Source organism: Perognathus longimembris, chromosome 21 (genome assembly GCF_023159225.1).
Source record: "Perognathus longimembris pacificus isolate PPM17 chromosome 21, ASM2315922v1, whole genome shotgun sequence".
Classification (NCBI taxonomy): domain Eukaryota; kingdom Metazoa; phylum Chordata; class Mammalia; order Rodentia; family Heteromyidae; genus Perognathus; species Perognathus longimembris.
In genome coordinates, this window is record NC_063181.1 from 28,630,643 (window position 1) to 28,652,939 (window position 22,297).

The 22,297-nt window shown below is 37.4% G+C and overlaps 1 protein-coding gene across 1 annotated transcript in view; it reads right to left on the minus strand.

Moving 5' to 3' along the window:
• The window catches only part of Snx25 (sorting nexin 25), a 95,148-nt gene that overhangs the window by 34,675 nt on the left and 38,176 nt on the right, over positions 1-22,297 (minus strand). The window contains exons 4-6 of the mRNA XM_048330828.1: positions 19,336-19,508; positions 19,028-19,214; positions 2,568-2,638 (exon numbers count right to left, since the gene is read on the minus strand). Of these exons, the coding sequence (XP_048186785.1) occupies positions 2,568-2,638; positions 19,028-19,214; positions 19,336-19,508 (431 nt within the window). The remainder of the gene's footprint in view (positions 1-2,567; positions 2,639-19,027; positions 19,215-19,335; positions 19,509-22,297) is intronic.

The following is a 22,297-nucleotide window of genomic DNA, read 5'->3' on the forward strand; positions in this document are numbered from 1 at the left end:
GTGGACCAGGGACTCTAAATGTCCCAGACTCAAGAACAGGCATACTGGAATCTCTCTCTCTCTCTCTCTCTCTCTCTCTCTCTCTCTCTCTCTCTCTCTCTTTCTCTCTCTCTCTGTATGTGTGTTAGTGGGGATCTATGGGGACAGTCCCTAAAGGTCTTTTTTAAGCCTCCAAAAAAATTGCTTTGGCAATGCCCATTTATCCATTTTATCTTAATCTCTCACTATATGTGTACTAGATAGATCAACCAATACATAATATTATACATCATGTGCAATTCTCAAATAAATATATAATTTTCCCCTCTCTATCTTAATAAAACAAAATTTTACTCCCCCCCCCAAAAAAGAAATATTCATGTCAAGAAAAGTATAAGCAAGCAGGTGTGCGACATGCTGTGACCCAACTCAAGCCAAACTCACAGCTATTTTTCTGCAGTCTTAAGTAGTAATGCTGTCATTATTAAAACTAGGTTAATCACACAACACTTAATCTAGTTTAAGCCAAAACAACAGTGGCAAGCAAAACAATGGGCTACAGTGGCTCCTTTAAGTTGTGCCAGGATGAATGTACAAGTGATATAATATTCTTCCTCTTAGCTTAGATTCCACTGAGATTACAACAAAACAGTATGGGTTAATTTGATGAAAACATTTCAATTAGACATTTAGATAAATGCATCTGGCTATGCTGACATTACAATAAATTTATATGGACACACCACAGAATGTGTTTCCTATAAATCTCCTGCCCAATGCAAGTTCTTCCTTAAGTTAGTGAAGGGCCTTGAATAAAACACCTGAGAGCAATTGTTAGATGCTTTCTTTCATGAGGCACCAAAGTGTGAGGTAGCTTACAGTGGAGACTTGTAAGCCCAGTAAGAGCACAAGAGTATCTACCAGTATGGTTTTGAGGTATAAAAATCATGGATAGTACACTGCTCCCCGGTATCATGATACTATATTTTAAGGTATTTGCCAAAAACAGCATTTTCAGCAGAATGCCTGCGGATTTGGAGGGGGGGGCGGGGAGGGCTATGCTGTGTATAGTAAGAGGTAGCATCCCCTGGCTCTACCACTAGATGCCAGTAGCATCCCCGCTCTCAGAGATGAAAATCAAAAATGTCTGCAGACACTGTCAAGTGTGGAGCAAATTTGCCATACCCCACTTCCAGTGAGAACTAAGAGGAAGAAGCAACTCTGTGACCATGGAGAAGGCTAGGCTGCACAACCTCCCCTTTCCCTGACTCCTCCTCAGAGGTTTGCATTCTCTCCCCGGGATCCACAGGTCTTCTCATGGCCCAGACCATCAAGGTAAGGAAGGGGGACTTCCTCACTACTAAAATGTGCTTGATGGCCTCCATTCCTCCACCAAAATGCAACCTGAAAGAATAGACTTTAACTATTCTTGCACATTGAAATAGAAGTTTCACCAAATTCTCTTGATGGGAGGGTTCCAGAAAGAGGTTATGTATTTACTTAAGGATTAGTCAAGGTTTAAAAAGAGCTAAAGGTTGGGGCTGGGGATATAGCCTAGTGGCAAGAGTGCTTGCCTCGTATGCATGAAGCCCTGGGTTCGATTCCCCAGTACCGCATATACAGAAAATGGCCAGAAGTGGCGCTGTGACTCAAGTGTCAGAGTGCTAGCCTTGAGCAAAAAGAAGCCAGAGAGAGTGCTCAGGCCCTGAGTCCAAGGCCCAGGACTGGCAAAAAAAAAAAAAAAGAGCTAAAGGTGCTTTAGTATGTAAGATGAAGCTGTCAATAATTCTCATTAGTTACTTACCTAAAAATCACCTCAGAACAGATGAGAAACTCAAAACTATTTACCTTGCTTTTCAATTTGAGTCTGGTTCCTTTTTTTTTAAGAACAAATGACTACCACATCAAATTTCATAATCTAAAGTGTCACTCCACTTCAGTGGAAAGCATTTTTAAGAAATAAGCAGAAACTATGGCAGGAGTAGACTCCCTCATTGCTAATGAAAAGACACTAATCAAGATAATGCTTTAAGATTGAAAGATAACAAATATCAAGTTTCAGTTTCAGTATGAAGAAAATTCTGTAGTCATGTTTCATTTAAAATCAGAAAAGAAATACTACACAGTCAAGAACTCCAACCTTCTAAAATCTATAACTTACATATAAAAAGTTTGTAAGAGAATTAAAAAATACAAACCAAGATTTTTGTTACAATAAAATATCATTTACTTTTTCTGATATTAGAATTTGTGTGTGTGTGTGCTGGCCCTGCGACTTGAACTCATAGTCTGAACATTTTCGCTCAAGGCTAGCACTGTATCACTCAAGCAGCAACTTTGAATAAATGGGGATAAGAGTCTCATGAACTTTCATGCCCTGGCCGGCTTCAAAATTCAATCCTCAGATCTCAGCTTTCTGAGTAGTTAAGATTACTGGTATGAGCCACTCAAGTATAGCTTATATTACTAGTTTAATATTGAAATATAAATCAGAAGAATGTTCATTGTTTGCCAAAGATCTGATAGGAGAAAGAAGACTGTGGATAGACCCAGGATCTTTCAAATGTATAAAAGAAACTGATTCTTACCCTTGTGTCTCTTCAGTTGGGGAAAGCTGCTAATTGTGGTTGCTTGAATTATTTCTACTACAATTTGATACCTGATATTAAAGAAAGAAAGAGCGAGAGAGATTAAATAGTTAAAAATACTATTTTCAGAGACATTTCTACTAAGCAAATCTCATCAAAATTATGCACATTGCCAGGTGTAGCAGCGCACACCTTGTAATCCCAATATTTATAAGGCTGAGGCAGAAGGATTGTGAATTTGAGGCCTGCCTAAAGTACAAAAATAATAATGAGATCCTATATCCAAAAAAATCCACATTTGTAGTTCTTTAGTCATACTAGCCAATAGTCACAAGTGCTCAATAGTTACATGTGATTTTGGACCATACTGGACAGTAGGAATAAGAACATTTCCATGTACGCAGATGGTTCAATCAGACAGTTTCCTAACTATCAGACAGTTTCAGAACTATCCCCTCTCCTCTAGCCCTCCTACCCCTGCCTCAATGTGCTCCCTCATTACTTCTCACTTATAAGACCAGGCCAAACCAACAGAGAATGTCTGCATTGAGACACCAGCATCAAAATTTTTCTAAAACTCTCAATAATTCTAATGTACAGTGAGAGCTGAGAACTATTAGATTAGATCACCAAGTATATGTATGGGTGACTGAAAGACCTGAGTCAGGAAAAATAAACAAAGTTTTACATTTTAAATACTTACTAAAGCCTGGAATTGTGATTGTTAAGCATATGCAACGGAGCTATATAAAGCCAGTTCCTAAGGGCTAGGCAACAGTTACTACATTATTTCCTTAACCAAAATGATCTGCCCTGATTGTTTCTTAGCCCTTAATTTTAATGACTAAAATCTGCCAGCAATGAAGCCATTTACCATGAACTCTTACTGTGAACATATACTTTCGTTATATACTAAAATTCAATGCTACATTTGCTGGCTTTTAAGACACAAAATGGGCGAGGGGGGGCGGTCAAGGCAGGGAGGGAAAGTCAGAGAAAAGGAAGAGGGGTTAGACAAGAAATGTACTCATTGCCTTATATAACTGTAACTCCTCTGTACAACACCTTTATAATAAAATTAAATTTAAAAAAATAACATACGTTCTTTTTGCTTTTCAACTAAAATCCAGAGAAGAGAAATAAACTCATCAAAGTCAGAGCTATCTGTAGACTCCTCCCAAATTCAGATCTTTTGTTCTTCATATGTGTAATATAAATATTGATGTCTGCCTCACACCAACCCAAGAGCTGTTAGGTTGTTGGTCTGTCACCTGAATGTTGTGGCAAATACCATTTGCCTGTCCAACATTCATCCATCCTTACCTTAAAGGAATTACAGTTTTATCCGGGAAAAAAATACATACAGCCAAAAAATGCTAACGTTCTCCCTGCTGTTGAGGGATTGGCCATCTGTACACTTCTAGCAGGGAAAATAAAATCAGAAATACTGGCCTCTCCTTCTCTCCTCCCTTCCTCCCTGGACTGTCCCCACTAGCTCACTCTCTTCCTCTCTTGATGTCCATATCTTAGCCATCCAAACTACTTTCTTTCCAGCATGGAAAGCCTTCCTGACATCTCTTTTTCTATACAGATACCATCTTCCTTTTCAAAACCTTATTATCTTAGCCATCATCTCTACTAGTAAACATCAGTCTCAAAGTCTTATTCATTCATTCATCAATTTTCCATCTTTAAACAAGTTCCTTTCTTAGTCTCCCCTCTGGCGCCCATCTGTTTTGAGCCACCTTCTCATATGTGAGTCACTGCAATGTCTGAAGTCTAGTAGTCTCCCTGGTGCCATCTTACTGTTTCTTATAGAAACTAACTTGAGCACCTATCATAACACCTTCCTTTAAGACCACTTTCACCCCATCTTCTAAGGAGTAACTCCATACATGCAAGTTGACTGAGGCTGCATTACAATCCAACTTTGTTCCCTAGAGGTTTTGCATGGACTTCAACCACATCAATTTCTCTACTGCCCTCTCAGAATTGGTCTGTAGGCTGTTGCTGGTGTTCTGCTTCCTTCATAAAGGTGAAAATCCTACATATACTACTCTTTCACTCCAGTCTTCCCCAGCACTTGTAATCCACATTAAATCTGTCTTCTCTGAAATCATAAACTATTTCTGCTCTGTAAGAGTACTGATTCATTTGCTATGTTACCTTGTTTAAAAAAGCCACATTTCCACAAAAAAATTGTTAAAGTATGTGTCCAGTCATTTCATATCCTAATGTGGCCTAAAAATGGTGACACATTTTTGTGCCAGACAAAATAGTGGCTTGGTCTATAATAAAAATATAGGTGTTTTTTTTCTTCCTCTCCATCTAGAAAATGAACCTCTTAAAAGAGATCTTTTGTGTCTTGTTTTCTGTTCCAGTACCAGTGAGGAACTAAACATATAACAGTCATTCAATAAATATTAATGAACTAAATTAACAAAAGTTAACATATCTAATACCTAACAGGTACACATAATGTTCTGAACAATTTGTTCTTTTGACATTCTTAGCAATTCATGTTTTGGAACAAATGAGTCACCAGCAGAATTTAAAAAAATACACACTATCTGAATAAAGAGTTAACTTTTTAAAAAGAAAATCCATAAAATTACAATGTAATTCCAGCTAATATTTATAGATTTTATTAGGTGTCATATTATTTTGGGATATTTTAATTTACATGATCTCATTTAATCCTCATAATTGGTGCTATAATTATCTCCACATTGCAGAAGAGAAAATTGGAATTCAGGGGCTGGGAATATGGCCTAGTGGCAAGAATGCTTGCCTCCTACACATGAAGTTCTTGGTTCGATTCCCCAGCACCACATATATGGAAAACGGCCAGAAGGGGCGCTGTGGCTCAGGTGGCAGAGTGCTAGCCTTGAGCGGAAGAAGCCAGGGACGGTGCTCAGGCCCTGAGTCCAAGGCCCAGGACTGGCCAAAAAAAAAAAAAAAGAAAAAGAAAAGAAAATTGGAATTCAGGTGGATTAAGAAATCCATGTTATGTTTTATTGCTTTTAAGTACTAAAGCCAGAATTACAACTAAAGTTGTTTGACTTACAGCTCATGCTATTAACTAATTTCCCATTCTAAAATTTAATAAAGGTCAATACTTTATCTTGTCCAAAGCTTTTCTAAGTATATAATCATAGCAAATGACAGATAAGGTTTCCAAACTTACTGCCTTGTATCACTTTTGGCTACTCTGCTTCTAGAGCTGGTGGTTCACAACTATAATTGTAGCTAATGAGAAGACTTTGAGGATTGAGGTTCAGACCAACCTGGACCGACAAGTCCTCAAGACACTTATCTTCAATTAACCAGTAAAATCTAGAACTGGAAGTGTGGCTCAAGTGGTAGAGATCCAGCTATGGGAGAAGAGAGCTCAAAGCTTAAAGTACAAGCCCCAATATCAACATTTTTTAAAAATACCCATAAGAAATGTACTCACTACCTTACGTATGTAACTGTAACCCCTCTGTACATTACTATAACAATAAAAAAGAATAATAAATAACTTTTTAAAAATACCCCAGCACTTGGCTGACCCATATTTGGCTCTCTTGTTTTTTTTCTCTTTCTTGCACACAGTAATCATCGCCGCCTTCTCATCTGTTAAAATCCCATTTGTTCTTAAATTTATGCTCATCCTTTCTGAAGCTTTGTTAGAATCTTCTCTCTCACAACTAAATATTTCCTCTATATGCTTCTGAGTTCTTTGCACTCCACTTTGGCTTTGGCCTTAATGTCTTGCTTAAAGCTTAGCTATTTATATCCACATAACTCTCATATGCTGGATTATATACAGCATAATCTCAAAAGGATGGAATCTAAGGACCCAGAACCAATTCATCCTTACTTACACCATACCTTCCTAGTAGTGCTTTGCAATGCAGGCACTTGAAGAGTATCAAATTTTCTTGGAATGACTTCCACATGATATGTTTGGAAAAGTCAAAATGGATCTTTTTTATTTTAATTTTTCTTAAAACCATACATAACTTACATCCAAAACATGGCTAACACTGAGAACTCTTGGAAGACATTTAAGAGGTACTCAGCATTCACAAGACTTTCTTCTTCTAGAGAAGAATATGGCCTTAGCAGGGCAAGATATGGTTGGGGAATCATGAAGACAAACTTGTAAATATCCCCTTGATCAAAGTACTTTGGTTGTTGCTGTGTGTTTCCAAAATGACAATGTAAATTCAAGTACTAGGAAATGATATAACCCACACATGTCACTCCAGTTACTTTGGAGGCAAAGGTAGGGGGATCATTGTTCAAGTCTAGTTGAAAGTAGTTGAGATTGCAAGTGCAAGCAGCATGCCCTGCTTATTTATTGAAACAGGGTATTACTAAATTTTCACCTAGGCTGGCTCCAAGCCATGAGCCTCCCAAACTCTACCTCTCACTGGCTGGGATTACTAGTGTGAGCCACTACACCTGATGAAAACCTAAAATTTTTAAAAGCATGTTCTCAGAGTTGCCATAGGCTAGGAAGAATGTTTTAATTAAAGCAACTTCAAGCCAGGTTGTTTACAGCCAGATAAGCCAACGATGTTTCTCACATTCATGATACTACTCATAGGGTCTGCTGTGTAATACAGAACCCAAGTCACAGTACTTCACTCTCATTCAGATGCGCTTATGTTCAAATCCTATCCCTACCATACAGTGTGTCAACCTAGGAAAATGACTAAAGTTTTCTAAATTTCAAGTTCTCATCTGCAAACACATTAATAGCAGTACATTGCCTCACAGCGTTGATTTGCAGATTTAGATAACTTTTTAAATATTTGGTTCAGTATTTATACCGACAAGTGAGAGGTTAATAAATGTTAATATTATTGTTCTCTACTACTGTTGTTGACTCTTTAGATATGAATTATCTAGCTTGTAAAACAATTACAAATATTTCTCACATAGTCATCTTTGTCCTGATATCTAAGCCTACCAGGCTCCCTTTAGTCTGACAAAATTGGTTTATGGCCCCTGCAATGGGCCAGAGGCTGCATACAAGAACTATAAGGTCCCTCGCACAAAGGAAAAGATAAAAGTTATTCTGAGATGTAAGGAAAAGTAGAGTTTGTAAAGAATGCAAACCAATCAGAGGTTTTGGTGGGGACAGTATTGAAATTTGAACTCAGGGCCTTGCCTTAAGCCATGCCTTCAGGACCTCCTCTTTTTTTGCTTTAGCAATTTTTCAGTTAAGTCTTGAGTTTTCACCTGAGGCTGGCCTCTGATGGCAGTCCTTTTACCTATGCCTCCTTACATAGATGAGGCCACAAGGATGAACCTTCTCACTAACTTTTTTTTTTACCCCAAGCTGTCCTTGAACTATGATAGTCCTGGTTTCTAGCTCCCAAGAAGCTGGGATTATATGCATGCACCAACGTATCAGCTACAAAGCAGCACTTTGATAGACTCAAAACAGGTCTGTGCAAAAGCTCGGCAAAATGCTGTGCAACTTGGGTTGGAGGGTTATGAGCCACTAAGCTCACATACTACTCCTCTGCAGCTTGACATTGGGGTTATAAATCAAAGCTGTTTCTCAATGTGTCAAACTGACTCAGTCTCCCCAAGAAAGACTAGGATGTGTCATTGTGGCTGATACAATTCCAAAGAGCTAGTGTTAGGTAGTCTAACATTGTAGAGAACTAAGTGTCTTGGTGATTAAGGAAGTTCAAACGGGATTATATGACATTTTATAGCCACAGTGTATATGTGGGAGACTGTTTCCTGAAAACTTTATAGTTGGCTCTACTATCTGTTATTCCAGCCTGATAAATGAATGAGGCAATTTTTATTTCCTCAATCCTTCCTTTAAAGTAGCATATGTTTACTGAAGAAATGAGAAAATACACAAAGTACACTATTCCAAAGTTAACCACTGTTATTAACATTGGGGACAATGTCATCTTTCATTTTTTTCTATGCAAACATCTTCCACTTTTTAATGCACATACAACATTTGAAGCCCTTTAATTAATCAATTTATAGTTAATATCACTAGAAGACTATTATATTTAAATACTCTAATGCAGAGTGAATAACAAACAGTATATGTAAATTCACTGTATACATTTACCATTCCTTTTAGCCAAACCTTTATTACTCAAAGAAGCATTTTGGTTATTTCTAGCTTTTCTTCATTTACAGTGAAACTGTAAGAAATATTTCTGGGGGTGGTGGTAAAACTCTCCATATATCAGGCTGACTTCCTTAAAGTGTTAATAATAATGGATAAACAAGAATATACATTTTCACAGTAGATATTAGTGTTATAGAAAGGTGATATACACCAATGACTAGAACATGAGATTGTCTATTTCCCCACATCATGTCAACATTAACTGTCATTAAATGTTTAATTTCATCACTATTATGAATAAATAAAATGCATCTTTATTTTACTTCTTGTCTTTGCATACTACTGAGAATAATAGGTTCCAAGCCAACTGAGATATGCCCAATGGTGTTTGTTCAGGGAGTGTCAGAAGCACAAATGAGAAGTATTTTTAAGTTAGAATGGAGAAATGAGAGGCTCTGTTTTCTGTCTTGTGGTGTTCAAAGGTGGTAGATTTCACACAAATGCTGAACTGCCTTTCCTTCTAAGTGGGTTGGTATGTGCCAACTGATATGTTTACCTCCCATCCTATGCCCTCTGCTGCCTCACACCCACCAACAGAAGGAAGTGCGTGCTGAAGTCATTTCCTTCCATTTCTTGGAAAATGAAGAGATCTTTTAGTATGTTCATAAGCAGACTCACATTTTATTGCAGTTTTCTAAAAATTAATGATATTTATTCCTTTCTTAAAATTTGCCAGGATTCTTTTATATTTGATGTTTTTCCATCTCCTTGTCTCCCACACTGATTTTTCCTGGGTGGTTTATGTGTGCTCAGACTTCTGACACAATGTATTAACTTGTCTTGAGGTACACTCAATTTCTTCCTTTACTATTTTATTTTATTTTATTAGTCACAATTCACAGTATGTTTCCAGAGTCATTATTCAAAACACTAAACCTTCAAATAATCTAAGTTCTCCACAAAACTATATAATGTTGAGAATTTTACTATTCAAAAATATTATCTTCATGTATAAATGCACCTAAGCCAATTCAGAGGTTAAAAATTCACTTTATATGAAATGAACTCCATGATATGGAAACGCGTGTTTTATCACTGTTAATTACTTTCAACACACCATATGAAACCGTAGCTTCTTTTGTTGATGATCCTCTTGTATCCCTTCCTGTGGTTGTACTTGTGCTATCACTGTATCTCATCTGAATACACTGGATACTGTATATACTGGTATTAGAACTAGGGAAGTGAAAGGGCATATCAAAATCGAAAGACAAAGAATAAAAAAGACAAACGACTCCAAAAGCAATACTTGCAAAACCATTTGGTATAAACCAACTGAACAATTCATGGGGGGGAGAGGAAAAGGGGGAGAGGGAGGGGGGAATGAGGGAGGAGTTAACCAACAGTACAAGAAATGTACCCAAGGCCTAATGTATGAAACGGTAACCTCTCTGTACATCAATTTGACAATAAAATAAAAATAAAAATAATAAAAAAATTAAATTTCACTTTATAAAGAGAAATAGCTAGCAAATTCCCCCAGTAACCTGTTCCATCCTTATGATCTCTTAAATTAATCCACTTACTATGTCCATGCCCTCTTGCCTCACTTTGGTAAAAACAGAAATACCACCTTAATCTCAGTGGTTTCCTTTTCATCTTAAATTAAATAATCTTTACTCTTTCATTACTTTTTGTTAGTTGCTTGGTTGATTAGAGACATGGTCTTGCTATGTAGCATAGTCTCAAACTCTAAATTCTCCTGCTTCTGCTACCCTTATACTGAGATTATAGTTGTATACATATATGCCCAGCACCCTTCTTTGTTTTTGTTTTTTGTTGGGTTTTTTTTTTTTTTTTTTTGGTGCTGGTCCTGGGGCTTGAACTCAAGGCCCCTGCACTGTCAATGAGCTTTTTCTGCCCAAGATTAGTATTCTGCCACTGAGCCACAGCTCCACTTCTGGCTCTTCGGTAGTTAATTAGATATTAGAGTCTCATAGACTCTTGCCCAAGCTGGCTTCAAACCAAGATCCTCCGATCTCAGGCTCCTGAGTAGCTAGGATTACAGGCTTGAGCTACCGATCCCCAATAGTCTTTATCTTTTTAAAAAATATATTTTATTGTTATTGTAGAAGTGATACAGAGGAGTTACATAAGTCAGGTAATGAGCATATTTCTTTTTTGTCTTAAAGTTTTTAGTTCAAATTTCACCTGTAGTATATATTTTCATAATTTCTATTCTGCTACTTAAATGGGGGTGAGAAATGAATCTGAACAGCATGGTGGCACATGGTTATAATTTCAGCACTTGGGAGGTAGAGTGAAGAGGATTATTAAATGTAAGGCCAGCTGGTCCTACATAGTTCTAGGCTAGCCAAATCTCTATAGGGAGCTCCTCTGTCAAAAATGAAAACAAACACAAAAACATAAAAAGAATGGGAAAAAGAAATATAGAACTAAAAAGTCTTTTAATAAAGGCCAGGTGCTGTAATCATAGCTACTCAAAAGGCTGATCCTCTGGAATCCTAGCCACTCAGAAAGCTGAGACTTGAAGATGGTAGTTTTAAGCCAGTCCACAAAGGAAACGCCTTGAGACCTCTTATTTCCAATTAACCAGCAAAAAGATAGAAGAAGAGCTGTGGCTCAAGTGGAAGAGTGCTAGCGGTGATCAAAAGAATGAAAGGACAGTGTCCGGGTCCTGAGTTCAGACCTTGAACTGGTACATACACATACAGAAATCAAATGAAGACTGGATTGTTAAAAAATGAAATGTAACAGTGATAAGCAAAAGCAACTCTAATTTTATTACTACTTGTTGTTTTGACAGTCTATTAGTATCTTAACAACAGACAATGGTACTTCTGATGGCAATGTTCTCTATACAAAGGTAGTGCTAGCCAAAATTCACAGTAGATCATTATCTCCACAACTGGTGGGAACACCACTAGGGTATAGCCCTGTGTCATTGTTGTTTTCTGCCTACCTGGCTTTCAAGCCATTCTCCTTTAAATTTGAAGTCAGGCAGACATGAGTTCAAATCCCAGCTCTACTTACTCACTGGCTTTGAGATCCTGGACAAGTGACTTTCTTTAATCACAAAATAGAAATGGTAGTACTTATTATAATGACTAAGACAGTAGTGTTCAATAAATGAGGTGTTCTACAAATGGTAGTTTAAAAGACCAAGTTTTCCCTGTCTTGAGCATTTGCTTGAAATCTTTCAGGCCTTGGCAAATGTCCAGTCTAGGAAAGCTTGTAATTTTCCAGTATTGTATAGAAAATACAGCTCTTCTATCTCTTCACCTAGCTCATATCCATTCTTTCCTCCTTAGTAACAGAACTGAGCCTAGACTGTCCAATTTCCTAATAAATATCAATGATTCTGGTCAATACAATATAAGCAGAAATATCATGTGGTAGCTTCCAGAAATTTCATTAGTAGCCTGGGCATATATGTTACACCATCTTCCCTTGCCTTCAATCTGCACCCTGGATTAGATATGATAGATAGCATTCTGGAGTCATCCAGGACAAGGACTCTGAAATTTACACTTAGGGTGACAGAATTAGCCTGGGTCCTTGCAGAGGACAGAGCCTCCACACCAGTCTTGGGATGCAGACTCTACTATTATTCAGCCACACCCGTGAACTTGGAGGACATTGTGCTGAAGGAAACAGCAAAGGGCAAATAGTGTGTGATTTCACTTATGGTTGAAATTTAAAAGTTAAATTTATAAAAGCAGGGAAGAAAATAGTGGTAATCAAGGACTTGGATGTCAGAGGAATTGGGGAAATGCTAGCAGTACAAATATCCAGTTATGTATGCAGATAAATAAGATCTGGAGCTCTAATGTATGAACAGTGACCATAGTTAAGAATGTTGTGACAACTAAGAATGTTTGAGATATTATCAAATGCCCTTTGAGGAAAAAAGTTCCCCCTGATTGAGAACTACTTCATGAATAATTTGTCACAACCATAAGATACTACCGACCTCTTCTACTAAAGCCAGGAATTCTGGTAAGAATTCTACAATGAACAGACATCCCTTCATTATAAAGACTTATCTAATCCAACATGCCAATTTTACAATGATTGAGAAACTAAGTTAAACATCTCTCTGAAAGGTCAGTGATTAAAAAAAAAGAAAAGAGGGCTGGGGATATAGCCTAGTGGCAAGAGTGCCTGCCTCGGATACACGAGGCCCTAGGTTCGATTCCCCAGCACCACATATACAGAAAACGGCCAGAAGCGGCGCTGTGGCTCAAGTGGCGGAGTGCTAGCCTTGAGCGGGAAGAAGCCAGGGACAGTGCTCAGGCCCGGAGTCCAAGGCCCAGGAATGGCCAAAAAAAAAAAAAAAAAAGAAAAGAGCCTTTGGTTCAGTACTTTAAACATGTTAGAAGAATGAAGTGTCTTGACTGTTCTCATTGATCAATATTCTCTTCCACAGAGTTGCCATATATCCAAACTAGCTTTCAAACAATTAGAATACATTGAATTATATATCATGGCACCTAGCCAAGACTTTAGACAGATAGCATGTGGAATAATATTTCATTTAAAATGGATAATATTGTTACATATTAAAATCAATTGGGAAACATTCTAAAAATGCTAATGCCTAGTTCCTTTTATGATCTGAATCTAAAATGATTCCCAAGGTTCATGTGTTAAAGTCTTGGACACCAGTTGGTAGCACTATTGACAGATGATTGGATCATGACAGCACTAAGTTCTTCAATGGGTTAACTCATTGAGGAGTCCATATTCAGTGGGCTATTCAAAAGGCTGGCTACTTGGTAGGGTTGTGCCTTTGAGGTATGTATCTTTTACCTGCCTCTTTCTTGTCTCTTTCTACTTCCTGTCTGCCATTAGGGGAGAAGCTTTGCTTTGCCACAAATACAAAGATATTCTGTCTTACCATGCACAGAAGCAATGGTGCCATTTAATCACAGGCTAAAAATCTCTGAAATTGTGACCCCAAATTAATTCTCCCTCCCTCCCATTTTTGTTTCAGGTATTTTGTTACAGTGATGAAAGACTGACTAAATCAACTACTTAAAAATTCTTCAGGGGGGCTGGGGATATGGCCTAGTGGCAAGAGTGCTTGCCTTGTATACATGAGGCCCTGGGTTCGATTCCCCAGCTCCACATATACAGAAAACGGCCAGAAGTGGCGCTGTGGCTCAAGTGGCAGAGTGCTAGTCTTGAGCAAGAAGAAGCCAGGGACAGTGCTCAGGCCCTGAGTCCGAGGCCCAGGACTGGCCAAAAAAAAAAAAAAAAAAAAATTCTTCAGGGGCTGGGAATATGTCCTAGTGGTAATGTATTCGCCTTGTTTACATGAAGCCCTGGGTTCGATTCCTCAGCACCACATATGTAGAAAAAGCTGGAAGTGGTTCTGTGGCTCAAGTGGTAGAATACTACTCTTGAGCAAAAAGAAGCCAGGGACAATGCTCTGGCCCTGAGTTCAAGCCCCAGGACTGGAAAAAAAAAAAAGTTAAAAATTCCTCAGTGACCTGACTTATAGAATTGTAACCCCCTTTGTACAACTACTTTATAGTAATTTTTAAATTTCCTCACTACAAAGCCCAAAGAGGTATTTTTTTTGAAAAGCAAATAATTTTTGTTAGATTATGTCTTACAAATAAACTGAAGAAGTATACATTGAATATTTTCAGGCTATGATAGGTTCCACTCATTTGCAAGAGGTTCTGGAAGGGAGAATCTTTCGTTTTCTCCTTTACTCTCCTTTACTTTGACTCCACTTTATCTTCAAAATAAAAGTATACTCAGTCCTTCCTCTAGAATGACTATGTTGAGTTTTCTTTGTTCTGAATTCTAGTTTGCCTTCCAGGACTGTGGCACCATTCTGTACCACACCAACAGTGGTAGATCTATCTAGCTGCAACAAGATGGCATTCACGTGCTTGGTTTCTGTGCTGTCAACAACATTGATCACTGCTCCTACCAGAAACCACAGAAGAGTCAAACTACTGCACCAGTCTAACCACTAGATCTTAACTTTCACAACTTAGATGCTAGAAAAGAAGAAAAGAAAGTACCTACAAAAAACAGTGGGATATTCCATTGTAATTTTATTAAAGCCTAGGAGGCTCCAATGTAGAGCTAGGGTTAAAAACAACAGCAACACTAACATAGAATATAACAGAAGCATTTCCAGCTCTATAATCATACTGTGAAAGTACTTCATGCTGACACAGAAAACAATCAAACCTTCCTAGAACTATAAATACCATCTTCAAGGGTTTTTTTTCTTGTTTTTAAAACATTGCAACCAAGCAGAGTCAAGTGACTTTATTCCCTTTAAAAATATGCAGCTATCTTCCAAATGTGTAGAAAATGAAAGTAGATGATAACATCAGCTGCCAAGTCAAACTAAAACACATTCTCTACCTTAGGCATCTTCTCACAAATTTTACTGTGAGCAATTTGAAGACAGTTATTTAAACACCAATAAAGTCTGACAGCAGAGTACTCAAATTGTACCAGAAAAAGCAACAGAATAGTTCAGACTGTGACTGAAGAAAGCAGCTCCATTAGTGCTGTGAGGATGATAAGCTTCAGCAACTTCAGACAAGCATCTAATAAAAAGCAACTATGACTGTCAGTAACAGTAAATAAACCTGACCCATGAATAGAGAACAATTTTATGTCAAATTTTAAGTAACTAAGTTACAAGATCCTTTACAGTGTATCATCTACATTTTGGAACAGAAGGATCTATTTGTTGGTTATGGTAATTCCTGATAGCCTTCCTAGTTACGGAGAATAAAGGTTCCTCCTGAGGTCTATCTAGGATAGAAAAAGGATATCCCAGTGCCATATCTAAGAGAACTGTCTGAAATTTTACCATATGACAAAGCCCAAAGAATGATCTGTCACAGTTATAGGTAAGATGACTCTGGTTATGAGCAGAAATATTCAGAGATGACTCTGGATGTACAGTTATCACTGAGAAAAATGATTTCCACAGTATTTACTCCCAGGGTTGTTTGTCAAGGTTGTTGAGGGAATTATCATGATTTCATAGTTAATGTCAGTTGTATAGATTCTTTCAAGGGAAATGCTTTTCAACTTCTTAATATGTGAGACTTTTTAGCCCTTTAGAGGAAGATGTCAGTATGTTTCCCAAGATTTAAACAAGTATCTAAGAGTTTATAAAGGGATAGAATTCAGCAGAACTGTCATTCTATCTGGACTCAGTTTCTTTCCAAAGTTAACTAAACCTGAAAATGCATTTTCCTTCAAATAGAGCTTGATTATTAATCAACAAAGTACCTCCATGTTTTCTCCCAATTGAATGTAAATTCTACTGGAAGTTCAAAATCTAACAGTAAGATGGAAAACACAAATTGGAAAGTGATACACAGATCAATAATACTGCTCAACAGAGAACCTACACCTAGAAGTCCCACTGTGCTAGCTTTCAAAGTGTCTCTATTTATGAGAACAAGAGGAAGTCATCTTTGAGAAAGACTTAAGTGCTCACAACATTTCTATTTTATCACATATTGAGGGGGGAAGGGAAAACGTAAATTCTGAATTTCAAGTGCAATCCTTGGTCCCTCAAGTTAAGAGAATCTACAATGTTCCTACTGTTAGACAGGAAGTTTTTCAGTCATCCTAGAGCAAGATACCATGAATTTATTTCAAGGATAGCATTTGCTGAACTTCTTGTTTATCTACTAGAACAAGAAAATGAATTGCAACATGCAAACAAATCTGAGCCTCTGGCTATTACATTTTTAAGAAGATGAAAATTCTTATCAAGATTCATTCATCTTATAACATAGGAATAGTACTCAAATAGAAGATGACAGCTGGTGCTACAAAAGCAATAAATGGTCATTGCAATTACTAACAGCTGGTCATTCTGATTTAAAATAAAATCTCTAACAACATTTTGTTAACACCATTAACTATGTCACCAGCATGCAGTGCTGGAATTCTTTTGGCACACAAAATGATATCCATCTACAAATCTGAGCAGAATAATGAAAACTGATTCACTATATCTGATTATGATTAGCTAGCTTAAACTATAAAGAGTTACAAATGTTCCATGCCTAACTTCACTATGGAAAGATTCTTCACTATACCAGAAGAAAAATGTTCAGAAAATGAGTGCACTCCAAGTTTATGAAGTGTTCTCACAGCTGTTCCTAAACAAGGTCTTAGGAAGAAATTTTAATTCTATAGAGTGGTCAGCATATGTTAACTTTGGTCACACCACACACAAGTCAACTAGAAAGTAGGCAGAAAAGCACCAGATAGATGAGTAATGGAATATAGGTTTGAATAGCACCCACCCCTAGAAGCAGAGCTTGGTGTGTATACATACTAATGTTTTAAGGAAAACAGGCAGCTTAAGTGTGTCTGTCTAAGTAATGTTTTGGTTTTGTTTTTGTTTTTTGTGGGACAGGGTCTCACTATGTTGTTCAGGCCATTTTGTAATTCACTATATAGCTTAGGCTGGCCTCAAACTTGCCATCTTGCTGCCTTACCTTTCAAAGTGCTGGAACTATGGTCATATATCACTATGCCTAGCTCCATGAAGTTGTCATTTCTTTAAGAAGTCATGATAAGGGCTGGGGATATAGCCTAGTGGCAAGAGTGCCTGCCTCAGATACACGAGGCCCTAGGTTCGATTCCCCAGCACCACATATACAGAAAACGGCCAGAAGTGGCGCTGTGGCTCAAGTGACAGAGTGCTAGCCTTGAGCATAAAGAAGCCAGGGACAGTGCTCAGGCCCTGAGTCCGAGGCCCAGGACTGGCCAAAAAAAAAAAAAAGAAAAGAAAAAGAAGTCATGATAAGGAATGATCCATCTACCTGCAAGCCTTGGATGACAAATATGGAATGTTGGCTGTTGGGTTCCATATAAGCTCAAGTGAGACACCTCAAAATGTAATTTCTAAATTCACATACAATCACAAACCTATACAATACATGACTACCATTTAGTCCACTTAAGGTTATACAAGGAGGGGCTGGGAATATGGCCTAGTGGTAGAGTGCTTGCCTAGTATACATGGAGCCCTAGGTTTAATTCCTCAGCACCACATATATGGAAAAAGCCAGAAGTGGTGCTGTGGCTCAAGTGGTACAGTGCTAGCCTTCAGCCAAAAGAAGCCAGGGACAGTGCTCAGGGCTTGAGTTCAAGCTCCACAACTGGCAAAAAAAAAAAAAAGAAAGAAAACAAAGATTATAAAAGGAAAGAGAATAAAATAATATCCAGGTATTATAGCCCATATAAATTATTCATAAGCAAAGGCATATAATTGAATTGAACATTATACACTTATAGGACCTAGATCAACATATGACACAGTTTATACCAACACAGTGTATGCCTCTCAGAGAGTAAATTAATTAATTAATTTATTTATTTATTTATTTATATTTTTTTGACAGTCCTGGGGTTTGGACTGAGGGTCTGGGCACTGCCCCTGGCTTCTTTTTGCTCAAGACTATCACTCTATTTCCTCAACCACAGCGCCACTTCCAGCTTTTTCTGTTTATGTGGTGCTGAGGAATCGAACCCAGGCATCATGCACGCGAGGCAAGCACGCTACCACTAAGCCACATTCCCAGCCCCGGTGCATTTATTATTTAGTTTGGAAAATTACACAGCATAAGACACTTTAACCCTATTTCAAAGGCAAATATGGGAAATCTAATCTTAAATAGTTCAAAGACCCAATTTTAGTTAATACTTTATCTTTTTATCAATGATTAACCAAATTACTAATGAAAATCAAAACTAACATTCCAGAGTTTTCTTTCTTCCCCAAGTATTTTCATTGGGAAATATTAAAAGGGAATGGTAAGAAGAAAGACAAGCCTATAAAATCCACAAACTAGATAATACTATATAATCATACTATAAAGTATATAAAAGGAAAAATACACACTCACTTCTGAAATACCTCAGATATGGTCCTCTACAAGAGACTCTTGTGATATTTTCAAGGGTGATTTCTCAAAATAATTATTCAGAAACCTCTTATTCCCATACTCAACCCCTGCATTTTCCAAGTGTTCTAAATTGTAATTAAAAATCATGTCTCCTTCAAGTACTTTTCTAAAGTGTCTGAGCAACTAACAACCAAAGAGCTTTCAATTTATTGTAATCTAATTATTGAAAAAGTTAATACTTTGAAAAAAACATATTCTAACTCTGTACTTAAGAAGTTGCATAAATTTAGATGTCCACAAGTGGTAATATTTTGTGGACTATTTTTATTTCTGATTTTCTGAAAAACCACATATCTATATTAGCTTACCTACACAGGAGATAATAATTAGTAACTATTATGCTATAGTCATAGACCAAGTACCTTAGTTGTTTCAAGAACTCCACATCAGAGTTGCTGTTGATAAGCTTGATAAACTCTTCATAAGAAGGAGCATATGTGTAGGCTCTCTTGTGATGCTCATTCATCTGTTCTCTATATTCCAACTGGGCAAGCAGCATTTGGTTAATATAATTTGGATTACTCAGCAACTCTATCACTGGCTTTAAGACTGTGGGAAGAGAAAAAAAAACTCCACTGAAAAAATATTTCACTTTAAGGGAACTGTTCTCATATTACATAACTGAAACTATATACTTATCAAATTAATAGTATCAATTTTATAAGTCTACCTTTTGTAGTGAGTATTTCTGCAAGCATGATACGTAAGCTGAGAGACTGGGTATCCTTTGAGGGGAGGAGACAAAACACCAGAACTCGAGAACACATTTGTAGGAACCTTACTTCATCATTTGAGTTCCTCAAGCAGGTATGCAACACAAAAGGCCTTGGCTGTTCCTCATGTCTAAATAAGAAAGGTACAGGAAGGAAGAAAAATTCTAGAAATAATTCAGTATTTCAAATAGGTAACACACTGGTTATAACTCTATCACCTCCTCAACGATACCAATAATCAACAATTTCCTTAGAATAATCTGGAAATTTTGTGCTGGGGTAAGTGCAAACATATAGCCTTTTAGAAATTTAAATAAAATCATGGAAACTGTCTTAAGGAGCATCAAGAATCAAAGATAACTCCAAATACTAAAAATAACCCCCCCGCCCCAAATTTAGCTGGACTACTTTTAAATTTTCTAGGTGTCTTCTTAGGTATAATCTACAACTTTTTCCAAGGAAACACATACACACAGAGTATAAACCAGTGTCATTAGCTACCTTTCTTGACTAGGAAATCATAGGCTAATAAATCTGTTATATTTAGTGAGGAGAGGAACCATAACTTCATGCTATACATTGCCTTTTGTGAGGCCCCCAGGTTGTTTTCCAACATTAGCCATGGACTTCTCTGTCAACACTAACTCCATCCAGGACCAATTAATTTGAGAGATCTTAGTGAAAGGAAAAGAAATAATTGTCTAGACTTTTCCTTTCCGCATAGTATCTTGATAGCAATCAAGGAAACAGTAGGAAACTAATTTTTCTAGTATCTTCTAGGTAAGAAACAAAGTGTAAAAATAGATTCTTATAATAACTAGTGGCCAATACTGAGAATTACCATAAGCAGAGAAGAAGAAACTAGATATCATACTGGAAATGAAATGAATAAGAAAATGCATGCTGGTGTCCTTATAAAAAATGTCTCTCAGAAAATTAGTGTGATTCTTTTTGCTCTAGAGAAAGGAGGCGTGAGAGTATGTATACCTTAAAAAAAGAAAAATGCCTTGTCTCCTACAGCATGCTAAAGAAAATATGCTCTTAATATGCCAAAGAAATTTTAAGAGTAAACATTTATTCATACACTGACATTTGTTGACTTTTAAAAAATGCTATCTTCAATTATTTTAAAGGATAGCTGCCAATTAGAGTTGATATTTGAATATAATGACAATATGATACCACTCCTTAGTCATGACAAGCACCTTGAAGGTCATTCTTTAAAATATTCATTTAGCTATTATTTATTGGAGGAAGTTAGCCAAAGAAAAATACACTTTATAAGAGAATACCACAATCCCTTTCTCAAAGTGCACAGTGCCTTGTTTTCTATACCAATGGAAGAGAGATTACTAAAAGTGGGGCAACCTCAAAATACCATAATTCCTCTCTTTCATGCAACTAAGTTAGAAAAAACTAAGCAAGTCAAAGGCCCTGAGAGTTGGTCAAACTTCCTAGAAAGACTTCTCTCAAATCTCTGTATGAACTCTGAGCAGAACATTCCCTCTTGTATTTCCCTCTTGTAAATGAACATAAGTACAGCTTTAGAAGACAAGAAAGATTCATGAAGACCATGAGTCTTGCTAGCTTTCTAGTAAACTGTAGCTTTCATCTCTGCAGCATCCTTCTTCTGTCAGCATGGATCAATCATTTGTTTACTGTAATTCCTACTACTTACCTTTGGGTTCTCATCCCTTGAGTGAGAACATGGATATTAAACTTTTATAAATTTCATCTGTACTATATTACATAATCCTCTCAATTACAAAAAGTAGTTTTCATCATCATGATTTTATAGAAAAAATAAGTTCTGAATGATTAAGTGAATAAAGTCACAATTCAGTCTGATGCTCAAGTTGACTCTATGTGATACCATAATCAGATTACAAAAGGAAAAATGTCAGAGAAGAAAAAGGAAAATATATGAATAAAAACATTTTTCCCTCATGCAACACACCAGTGTTGCAACAAACAAGTGTTTGTCAAACAGAACAGAGATTGTAAAGAGACTACGAAATTAAAGGTACATTGAATTAAACCAAGCAGTTGTGGCTCTCATCTGTAATCCTAGCTACTCAGGAGGCTGAGATCATGGTTTAAAGCCAGCTCAGGCAGGAAAATCTGTGAGACTCTAATCACCAATTAACCACCAGAAAGCCAGAAGTGGCACCTTGGCTCAAAGTGGTAAAGTGCTAGCCTTGAGCTAGCAAAATAGCTCAGGGACAGAGGCTAGGCGAGTTCAATCCCCATGACTGACAATTGAATTAATAGTATAAAAGCAACTGTTTTTAGATTTTCCACCATGCTGAAACAAGACAGATGAGGGATGAGAAGCACAGAAAAGGGATGAGAACCACAGGCAAGACTTAGATGTGATCTGGATTGAAGTTGTAACAGAATGACAGGCTAGAAATAAACACAGGATGACTGGAAAGGTTTCTCCATACAACTGCCTAGCAGTCAGCCAAAGGATGTGTTGCTTCATTTTTTGTCTGACAGAGACAATTAAATTGGGCTTTCTCAAGCTACCAAAGTCATCTGTAAGTCAGTGAAGACCTGAACACCAGTGGAAATTCCTAGGGGAGAAAAAAACCCAGGGGCTGGGAATATGACCTGGTGGCAAGAGTGCTTGCCTTGTATACATGAAACCCTGGCTTCGATTCCTCAGTACCACATATACCAGAAGTGGCACTGTGGCTCAAGTTGGCAGAGTGCTAGCCTTGAGCAAAAAGAAGCCAGGGACAGTGCTCAGGCCCTGAGTTCAAGCCCCAGGACTGGAAAAAAAAAGTTTCGGGCTGGGAATATGGCTTAGTGGTAGAGTGCTTGCCTTGTGTACATGAAGCCCTGGGTTCAATTCCTCAGCACCACATATGTAGAAAAGGCCAGAGGTGGTACTGTGGCTCAAGTGGTAGAGTGCTA